Here is an 11,001-nt window from a genome sequence, read left to right on the forward strand (position 1 = left end):
GGGGCCGGCAGGGCGGGAGGAAGGTGCTGCGTGATGGAGGGGGAGTAAGCGGGGCTGTGTTGGAGGGCAGGGGAAGGGGGACCCACGGTGAAGGCAGCCGGGACGCCGCAGCGCGGTGTTGGGGCCGTAGTGCTGGGGTTCTTCGGGTCTGTGTGGTGTGGGGGGAGCCGGGGAGATGGGCCGGAGGGTCTGTGGGCTCCGGGGAGAGCGAGGAGGGGTTAAGGAGCAGACGGGCAGTTCTGCTAAGTTGCTGAAAACGGCGGTATTTGCTTAGCAGCTCAGCAGTGAGTCAGGAATGCGGCAGCTCACCCAGCCAGCCTCCCTGCAGGCCCTGCCCTCCCAGACCTCCGGGGCCTGCAGGTGGACACGGTGTGCAAACCCGTAGAAGCCATTTAAAATAACGTAGCTGGTCAGGAGGGCTGCGTGGCTTTTGTTGGGAGCGTTCCCGGCTGGCAAACTGCTGTGTAAATCCTAAAGCGTGCTGAGAAGGGATTGAGTGTGCATAGAGCTGGTGTCACTGGTGTATCTGTGTAGTGTCCTGAGGGGCTGTCAGCATAATGTAGGTGTTAAAGGCCTGTAAAGAAATGCAGTAGACGTAGAATGAAAGGGAGGGTCCTTCGGTGATTCAGTGACTGACTAAGAGGAAGCACATGTGGTCATGTGCCACCCTGACAGGCAGAGCTATTCTGGGATCTTTATTCCATACGTTCGGGAACACCACGGGGGAAAAGAAGGTGAACGATCAGATGGAGTTTGCTGGTTACACTAATCCATTCCTACAGTAAGTGAGGCCTTGCAGGAGCACCTAACAGCCCTGAGTGATGGGGCCGTATCACCCTGTCATGGCCAGGTCATGATCACTGCGTGGTGGTCGGATGAAATCCAGGGTTGATACCTGATGTTGCTGAGGAAGCCCCACTTTGAGTTTGCATCATTTTGTATATGAAATGAATATGCTCTGACTGGTGCTGCTGAGGAGCAAGATAAGTAGGTCATAACGCATTTCCATGAAAATATCAGCTTAGAAGCTGGTAGCAGCTCATGAAAGTTTAAAGGATTTCAGAATACCTTCAAAAGAAATAGAGAATTAAAAAAAGTGGAGTATCATTTTGTTATAATCTGTGCCGTTTATGCTTGCAATTTGAATGTTGTATGTGGTATATATAATTTTTGAGATGGGGAAGGAATCATAGAATCATAGAATGGTTAAGGTTAGAAGGGACCTTAAAGATCATCAGATTCCAGCCTCCCTGCTATGAGCAGGGACACCTCCCACTAGACCAAGCTGCACAAACCTCATCCAACCTGGCCTTAAACACCTCCAGGGAGGGGGCTTCCACAACCTCCCTGTGCAGCCTATTCCAGTGCCTTACTACACTCATGGTGAAGAATTTCTTCCTAATAGCTAACCTAAGTCTCCCTTCTTTCAGTTTAAAACCATCATTCCTTGTCCTATCACTGCCCTCTCTGGTGAAAAGATTTTCCCCCAGCTTTCCTGTAGCCCCTTCAGGCACTGGAAGGTGCTATAACGTCTCCCCAGAGCCTTCTCTTCTCCAGGCTGAACAGCCCCAGCAGCCCCAACTCTCTCAGCCTGTCTTCATAGCAGAGGTGCTCCAGCTCCTGTTTGGGAGCCCAACAGCTTACTGCGGTGAGACATTTTGTAGATTTTGCCAGTGTGGTGTCCTCTGCAGTTCTTTTAAAAATAAATGTAAAAGTCCCATCCCTGGCTTCAGTGGGGGTGTGGCAGAGTCCTTGTGGCTGTGCTCTTACTGCCAGGTGCCCAAAACAGCCTTTAGTTCAGTAGTCAAGGAGATTTTCTTTACTTGGAGGAAGAGGATTTGTTAAGATTTTGACAGTGCACAGCCTGGATACTGTGTAAGTGGCAGGTGAAGAAAAGTTAGAAGGAAAAGTATGTGCTGTAGCTCAGGAGTGTGCGCAGTATGATTTCTTTCAGTTTGAAACTGTTGCCCTTTGTCCTGTCATTACAATAACATGTGGTGAATAGGACAAGGGGTAATGGTTTTCTGCTGAAAAAGGGGACATTTATACTTACATTAGATATTAGAAACAAAGTATGTCCTGTAAGGATGGTGAGACACTGGCACAGGTTGCCCAGGGAAATTGTAGCTGCCTCATACCTGGAAGTGTTCAATCCATGTTGGACAGGGCTTTGAGTAACCTGGTCTAGTGGGAGGTGTCCCTGCCCATGCAGGGGGGTTGGAACTAGATGATCTTTAAGGTCCCTTCCAATCCAAACATTCTGTTAATCTGTGTGATTCTGTGAAAAATACTTTCTTGTATCAAATATGTCCAAACTGTTTTTTTGTAAGTGTGGCTTTTTGTGTCTCTTCACTCAAGTCATGCAGTTTTCTTTGTAGCTTTTATCATGTTCCAGAATGTCTCACCAGTCTGAATGAAGCACTTAATTTGCAGTAACTGAATTATTTACCAAGTAAATTGCAATTAGTGACCTTTTGGGAAAAGTTTTATTTTATCTGGTGAGTAAGAACCAGAATGTTGAAGTCTTCTGTAGGTGGAACCTGCTAATTTCAGCCATTTAAAGCTTACTGGTTGCTGTTTTTGTTATGTTTTTGTCCCTGCCCATGCAGGGGGGTTGGAACTAGATGATCTTTAAGGTCCCTTCCAATCCAAACATTCTGTTAATCTGTGTGATTCTGTGAAAAATACTTTCTTGTATCAAATATGTCCAAACTGTTTTTTTGTAAGTGTGGCTTTTTGTGTCTCTTCACTCAAGTCATGCAGTTTTCTTTGTAGCTTTTATCATGTTCCAGAATGTCTCACCAGTCTGAATGAAGCACTTAATTTGCAGTAACTGAATTATTTACCAAGTAAATTGCAATTAGTGACCTTTTGGGAAAAGTTTTATTTTATCTGGTGAGTAAGAACCAGAATGTTGAAGTCTTCTGTAGGTGGAACCTGCTAATTTCAGCCATTTAAAGCTTACTGGTTGCTGTTTTTGTTATGTTTTTCCCTAGGGTTGATAAAGACAGGAGTGGAGTAATATCTGATAATGAACTTCAGCAAGCACTATCCAATGGTAAGTCTGTAAATGAGCAGTGGAGTAGTGCATTGTAAACTTCATGTTAAATTTCATGTGAGACTGGGTACTTGATGCCATAATTCTTTCATGGGGGTGGGGGGAAATGTTCCCATCACTATTTACAGCAAAAGACTGAAGGGGAGATAAAAAATAGGCAGTCGTCCTGACTGTATTTTATTGATTGATCGAGTGATTGATTTTGCTAAGCCCGTTGTTCCTCGGGTTTTTTGTTCTTTATTTCAAAGGAAGTTTTCTGGGTTTTGTGCATGTTAGTCATAATGCATTATAAACTGAGTACCTATTGTCAACATTACTGATTGGTACTCTGGGGAATGAAAGCATGCACATCCCTTTTTTTTTTTTCTTTGTTTTTTTCATCTCTACTTCCTAAAAAACATAGTGATTTATATATTCCTTGGTCATCACTACTGAACCTTTGTTTTTTAAGCAGGATCAGTGTGTAACCTGGACAAAGATGAGATGTTTGCAACCAGCCTTCTTACTGCACATAAAATCTTTTCATACAGTGCTGTGCAGGAATTGAAGATGGTAATCTTAATTTTTTTTCCCAAATGAGGCATGTTTGAGTTTTTTCCCTAACAAAGTAGACGATGCACTCAAAATTTAGTTTCCTGCCATAATTTTAAAGAGTAACCAGGGTATGGTCAAATAACTCATGGAAGCAAAATAAAAACCAAACATTTTTTCCAGCAGCCTGTTTTTACTTTCCACTGATGACTTAGGGTGGGTAGGGTTGCACGTTGTGTGGGGTTTTTTTTCCTCACTTAGAAATCTGAAAAAATGCATACTGAAGCTGTTTGTGCACCTCTGATTCTGTATCAAGTTCCCATCTCCCAAGATTTATTTCCTTCATCCTTCCTGTATTTTGTGACTGAGAAAGGCTTAAACTTTAATGCACACAGGCTGAAGGGCCCCTCTTTGTCAGTCACCTCCAGACTTGAAATACATTTGGATGGCTCTATTTAGTAAATTTGTGAGTTTGTAACTAAACTGTATTTACTAGAGTATTTGTTTACTAATATATCTGATGAATTGAAAGCAATATATTGTAGCTGCTGGACCTGATCCGTTAACTAAAATACTATTTTGAGTAAATACTTCAGCAAAAACTAAGTTAAATTGATTAAGCCACTGTTTCCATTTAAGATTACAGTGCTGTTTATATCTGTGGGAACCTGGCTTTACCCATTATTTTAAACTTCATATATGTTAATTATCTTCTCATCTTATTGACCTTAAGGGTACTAGTGAGTACTATCTGAACTCTTCTCTTCTGTATTTGCAGTATAAAGTAGCAGTTTCAGTGCTTTGCAGTTATGAAGAATCCCCATCAAGTGAATTCACAATTATTCAAAATATTTACAGAACTGCAGGCTTCTTTCATTCTGATTCTAGAGATTCTAGATCTTGTGCAGAGAAGTCACCAACAATTCATTGTATTATTTTCAAAATATATCCTCTAGTGGATGGTTGTGTGCAGCTGTCCTGCAATCTGACATGGGCTAAAAGAAAGTTATGTGTTTATTTCTAAAACATTGTCTGCATAGTGCTCATTAAATATTGAAGTTCAATGTGGTTTTGACATTCAGCTCTTCAGTGTGTCAAGTTTATGCAAATAGAAGTTTCCTTACCTGGGAGTAACTGATCGGTACTTTATATAGTTGTTTGAACAGTAAAAATTCTGTGATACCTTCCTGGGTTTTTTTCTGTGCTGCCATGTAAAGTTAATAGTAGAGTCAGGGGAGGAGGAGGGACAGTACAGTTCTGCAGCTGGAGTTGCTGTGCTTTCTCTGTGCAGTGTCTATATGAGTCTCTTAAAAATTTCAACATAATAAGTTAATGTTCAAACTGTATTTTCACTTTTTCCCCTCTATTCTGTTCAGAGTTAAATGCTGGCACCCTGTTAATAATTCCATTATTTTTTATTTTTGTCAGGAGACATACAACTCTAAGGTACTGATGTTCTCTGTCTAAACTAATGCTTAAGCATTTTCAGAGCCATTTTTACTCTTCTGTTTCTCTGCTTATGTTTCTCTTTATGTGCAAATAGTCCTATGGCCTGCCTACAGTATAGTTTTCCCCCGTTGCTGCATCTGTAGACTTAACACTGACATAGTTTCCCTTCTATGGGAGAAATTCAGCACTGCTATTAGCACTAGTTACACCACTGCAGCTTGATGCAGCAAAGAGCCACACCTTCACAAAGCCTGCTTCCTACCAAAACAGCTTTTCTCTCAGGAATTTGTGGGCAGCTAACTGCATCCTTGCAAACAGTACCCCTAGTCTTACTGGTTCCTTTGTGGTCCCTGCACTCAACCACAGCTCATTTCACATATGCTTCTTGGTCTTCCTGGTTCCTTCACAGGCTCTAGAGACTTGATGGTGAAAGTCTAGATCAGGCACAACAGTTCTCTTAATTTAAAGCTTAATGCTTCCTGGCGCTCTGGAATGCTCCCAAACCAAGTGAAAACTGCTCCCAAGTGACTAGCCTCTAAATATTCAGAGAAGTACAAAGCTCCTCTTCAGGTGATTACTGCTCAGGCCCTTTTAAGCAGCACCATTTCTTAGTCTCTAAATACTAATTTAAACTAACACTTCATTGATTTAGCAGTGGAGGTGGGATTTATACTAATTTCGACTTTAAATTGCACTGTGTGGTTATGCCATATTAGGAGCCTTTTCTTTTCACTTGTCAGAAACTAAATGCCCTGGAGTAATCCACCTGGAAAATAGGAAGCGAGCAGATGGGGTTTTAGTGGGGAATAGACAGGAGACTGCATTTGAATTGCAACATAAAACCCTTCTGCTCCCACGAGTAGAAAAAGTGGGACCTCAGTTTTGATCTTGCTTTTTATCCAATACCTCCTGACTACGTGGGATGAAAAAAAATCCTTCTTAGTTCTTCCAAGGTTTTGGGGTTTTTTGAGGTTTTTTTTTCTTTTTTGGTGCAGCCTGAAAAATGTTGCTTTCTGTGTAGTACCTGTAAAGCATTGGTCTGAAGTCATCTCTGAATGGTCAAGAAGATGGCTACTTTGGAGCAGCCTTATTTTATAATATGCTAGCTCCATGTCATCGAGCTCTGAATTTAACTGAAGTTCTTATCTGATTTTGTTGGTTGGTTGGTTGGTTGCATTTTTTTAAAAACATTGCTTAGTATTTAGGCACTAAGTAATTCTTTCTGTTTCAGGCACGTGGACTCCGTTTAATCCAGCAACAGTGAGGTCAATTCTTGGTGAGTGCATTTTATAGTCAAGGCACTGGTTTGTGATCTGTTCAGACAACTGACAATGCTATCAATTGCTGCACTGGTTGAGAGAAATAAGTATGCACAAGTATTACAATACAAATATGTTTCTCCTGTAATGATGGATGCTTGCTTAAAGGTCTTTTGAACTAATTTGGCTGTAGTGTCAACAAGCTGGTCTCTTATTGTTAGATGGCATATGTTTCAATATGTCTTTACTTGTTTTTTTCCTTTGTTTCTCCAGACAGCCCAGCAGGAGTCAGTTAAACTTGAGTATTTTCCCTTTTCAGTAATACAGGACTGCCCCTTCCATGGGCACTTGTCAAAGTAGCCTGAGAAAATGCTACTGTACTCCTGGATACATAGCAAATGTCATTTGTGCATGGGGAAATTGTCAGCTTAAACATGCTGAAAAGCTATTACATAGCTTGTCTTTGTATTTCATTTTTTTCTGTCTTGCATTTTAATGCTATGTTCTGCTCCAGAAAGACCTAACAGAAGCTTTACAATATTTTAATTGTGATTTCCAGTAATGTAGATGATGGTGGTTGAACAGGAGAAAAATCCAAACACAAAACCCCATATTTTCTATAATACAGTTCATAAATCCAAGGATTAAATATTTTGCTGTTTTTAATAAGTATTCATCAGCAGCCTGAGTTCTGTCACTGTGCTACTGTGCTGTTTGCATAAACATGACAGTATCAGGAAGTCAAATGCAGATGACCTTTGGCAGTCAATACACTTAAGTCCTTAAAAAGAACCACCCACACCACCCTGCCCCTTTTGTCACTGGGTGATCAATCAAGCCCTGAATATTTCAAAACCGGACATGAAAACCCAGGAAAAAGAAACATTCTGTGATGCATCCTGGTTCTTTTTTATGTTGCTATATCCTTTCCTCCTTCAGTGGATGACTTCTTGCACTTTTTTGGCAGAACTTTCCAAAATACCACTTGTTGTACTGCAGTTTCTTTTCTGTCTTCAGTACCTTCCACAATGTGCTCTTGCTTCCTTCTTAAAATATGAGCAGGTCTTACTGAAGAGTAGTATGATTAAGGTTTTGTATGTGTTTCTTTTTGTTTGCTTGTTTCAGGCATGTTTGACAGAGAAAACAAAGGGGGTGTGAACTTCAATGAATTCACAGGAGTCTGGAAGTACATCACAGATTGGCAGAATGTGTTTCGAACGTATGACAGAGACAATTCTGGGATGATTGACAAAAATGAACTAAAACAAGCACTAACAGGTTTTGGTAATTCATTTGTAATTATAGTTTTTATGACTGGGTTATAACCTTGTTATAAGGTACCTTTTAAAGATGTTCATGCCACAAGCACTTTTTTTTAAACCATTTCCTTTTATGAAAAAAAAACAAAACTGGAGGTGTCAGTACATGCATGGAATGTTTTCTGTTTCCCTGTGAGCTGCTCCAATAGCATAACCAATACTTCAGGTAAATGTCTGAACTTACAGAGATACTTGATCCAGCTTGCTGCTTTTTGAAATGAAGCCAGCTGTCTGCACTACAGTGGCATTCTGATGGCATCAGAACTTTCATTTAAATGACTTCACGTGTAAAAACTTGAGCTGTGGCTCTAAACCATTCCCTCAACCAGCCTGTCACTTTAATCAGTAATTATGTTTACCATGACTCTGTCTATAATTATTATTAAGCATGGTTTTTACTGCATACATTTCAGTTCATCACTGCTTTTGTTCAGTGGAGATATTTGGCAAAAAAACCACAACCTCTTATAACTCCTTACTGTTTTCTGGTTCTGTTACACACACCTACAGAGCAGCATAATTAGTTATTTTTTATGGAAGAACTATGGTAATTGAAACTTTTTAAAGCATTTCTCCTTTCCAAGGTTACCGACTGTCTGATCAATTCTATGATGTCCTTATTCGGAAGTTTGACAGACAAGGAAGAGGACAAGTTGCTTTTGATGACTTTATTCAGTGCTGTGTTGTTTTACAGGTAAGAAAAGGGAGGTACTTTAATGCCAAGTGTACAAAAAAAAAATAATCTTAAGCTTTTTGATTCTCACTTTACTGTAATACTGGATCTGGAACTTGCTTATAAATAAACCATTTGGATCACAGATACAAGAGGTGCTAGAAACATCTTTTTTACTTTTCCACTTGTTACCTGTTTGCATCACAAGCAAATTTTTTTTACCTGTGAAACATTTATTTTCTAAGGGAAAAAAAATTGCAAAATAGACTTGAGTTTTAAAAGGAAAACATGAACACTATTTCCATTAGCTAAATACAAACACTTCCTCTGGATCTTGGGTGTGTTAAAATTGAAGTGTGTCATGCCCTGTGGTGCCTGTAAGGCTCATATCTGAATTGTGAGGTTTTTATTTATCTCATAGTTACAGCTCTGACTAAAAGCAATATGATGTAGCAGCTGAATTATTCAGCCTTTCCTCACTTTTCCTCATTGCAGGAGCAATGGTACTAGAAGACATTTAAAGCAAACAAACAAAATTCTTACAACAGAAATTCACGTGTGTTTATGCATATATTTTTATATATTTATAAAGAGAGAGAGAACTACAGTTGTACAGATGTTATTTTGTTCAGAAATCAAACACTGGATCAAACACCTCAGCACTTAAGGTTTCTGTTAAGTGTCTCTGGCTTTTCTGCAATGTATGTAAGACTTTGGGGGAAATTTGGGAAAATGTAGCAGTGGACAAGCTGAGTTTTAGTAGGAAGAAGATTGCTCTTCTGACACTGGCCAGCACTGCAACAGTATCTTAATCTATCTTCTGATACAAAACATGAAGAGAAAGGACTTCCCTGTAAAAGTAGTATCTGTTACTTGCATATGGGTGTTTTGTTGTCCTTTATGTCTATAGCCATAAGTCTGCTAAAACATAAGTTGTCTTTATATTCAGTGGTAATAAAAGCCAATTATACTGTTACAAACTTAAAATCAGGTAAAGAGGACTTTTAAATGGAGTATCATTCAGCTGCTGTTAGTGAAGCCATGCTGGTAATTATTTTGGTCCACTCTCTTATCTGTACTGCCTGGCACCTCTGGGGTTATACAGAGACAGCTCAGATACTACCAATACACCGTGTGTATTTGGTGAGGAGAAATGGACACGGTACTTGCTGGGTTCTGTCTCCAGCTGACTCTCAAATGTCTCATGAGCATTGGACATTGTTCCCCCCACTTTTAAAGCCACTTATAAAAAGCTGTCTGGTCTACAAAGAAATGCCTAGATTGCCTTGGGTACTGTAGCATAAGGCAGTTTTAAAATCAGATCTACTACACAGCAGAGCTAGCCCTGTATGTGACTGTGAAGTGTCTACTGAGAAGATGAACAGAGCGATATTGATAAAGCTATAGAAACCTACGAGTCCAAACTTTCCTGATGTACAAAACAATGTATGGTTTTTTCCTCCCTTTTTAGAGGCTGACTGATGTGTTCCGACGGTACGATACTGATCAAGATGGCTGGATTCAGGTGTCCTATGAGCAGTATCTTTCCATGGTCTTCAGCATCGTATGATACTGATAACTAGCAACTGCTCACTGGCATTACACAGACTGGAGTTGCCAAACTGTCTTGTACTGAATAAGATTACTGATGTATCATCATGGATATAACTTCATATTCTTAAGTTTTACATGTTGGTCATCACATTCAGAATCTGTACTTGAGTTGATTTTTATTTTGTATGAGTATGATATGACCATCTCTGCTTACTGTAGGACAGAAAGCACAGAATCTAGATTTAAGTGGTGCAATGTCAAACTTAACCTTCTTCCACATATCCTGCATGGGTTAAAACAAGTCTTTAGAAATGCCAAATTAAAATCATGCTTGTTAGTTGGTAAGAATTGAAAGTCAGAAGTTGCACAACATGTTTTGCATGTGCCTTACTTTTATAAGAGTTTAATGTATTAATTTTTAATACAGAATTTAAAATTAAGTAAAAATATTAGATCAACTTTTGTAGTCTACTTCACTTTTGTACAGCTTTTTTTTAAGGAGGTGGTTGGTTTGTTTCTGTATTACAGTTCTCTACAGTTCAGGAGTCCCTCTCACATAACAGCAATGGCCTTTTTTCATTTTTTATTTCCTATCTGCCTCCTTTCAGGTTGTCTTTGGGACATCTTCAAAGACAATTTCTTCACACCCGTGTCCAATACTGCATCTTCCTAAACAAAATAAACTCTATCTCTGGAGATACAGTTCCCTCTGCTTAATCTGCTCATTTCACACCAACCATCTTCCTTTTTGCACTGAAGCACTTATTTGAAGTGGCCTTGAATTGACAGTCAAACATCCTCAACACCTTACTCTCCATCTTGCCATTTACAGATGGTGAGGGACTCTGGAAAAACTGAGCCAAAAAATAGTCATTACCGATTCCTGTTGTGCACTGTCTCCTGCAGTAACTCTGAAGAAGCAACTTGGAAGAAGCAAAAAGACATTAACAAGCTACCTTAGATTGCTCCTAGAAAATTTTAAACCAATGCTATCCAAAGCAATTAAAATACTTAGGCAGCAACACAGTTACCTGTAACTTATTCTTCAGGGTATGTTTACAAAGGTACCTAGAGGCAAGTTTTCAGTGTCTATCCAAAGACTTTTTCCATAAAGTGTAGCAATGATGAGTTATGCCTAAATCCTCTTCCCCCCAGCTC

General features: G+C 39.7%; 1 protein-coding gene across 2 annotated transcripts; it reads left to right on the top strand.

The window, feature by feature from the left end:
• Positions 1-2,974: 2,974 nt before the first annotated feature.
• Positions 2,975-10,297, top strand: PDCD6 (programmed cell death 6). Of its 2 annotated transcripts, XM_009993625.1 has the most exons (5): positions 2,995-3,058; positions 6,270-6,314; positions 7,423-7,581; positions 8,201-8,310; positions 9,761-10,297. In XM_009993625.1, exons 3-5 carry the CDS (start codon positions 7,425-7,427, stop codon positions 9,857-9,859), a joined length of 366 nt encoding a protein of 121 aa, XP_009991927.1. In that variant the 5' UTR covers positions 2,995-3,058; positions 6,270-6,314; positions 7,423-7,424; the 3' UTR covers positions 9,860-10,297. The 2 variants fall into 2 exon arrangements, with proteins under 2 accessions (XP_009991926.1, XP_009991927.1); XM_009993624.1 differs by lacking the exon at positions 6,270-6,314 and having other exon boundaries at positions 2,975-3,058; positions 9,761-10,290.
• The last annotated feature ends 704 nt before the right edge of the window (positions 10,298-11,001 follow it).

This window comes from Chaetura pelagica, unplaced genomic scaffold (assembly GCF_000747805.2).
Source record: "Chaetura pelagica isolate M959 unplaced genomic scaffold, ChaPel_1.0 scaffold723, whole genome shotgun sequence".
NCBI classification, from domain to species: Eukaryota; Metazoa; Chordata; class Aves; order Apodiformes; family Apodidae; genus Chaetura; species Chaetura pelagica.

Excerpts from the sequence above, each read along its gene's own strand:
- PDCD6 (XM_009993624.1), top strand. The coding sequence starts at position 2,983 with ATGTTTTTCCCTAGGGTTGATAAAGACAGGAGTGGAGTAATATCTGAT. Across the intron at positions 7,582-8,200 it reads ACAAGCACTAACAGGTTTTG|GTTACCGACTGTCTGATCAA; the intron begins GTAATTCATTTG and ends CTCCTTTCCAAG. Across the intron at positions 8,311-9,760 it reads AGTGCTGTGTTGTTTTACAG|AGGCTGACTGATGTGTTCCG; the intron begins GTAAGAAAAGGG and ends CTCCCTTTTTAG.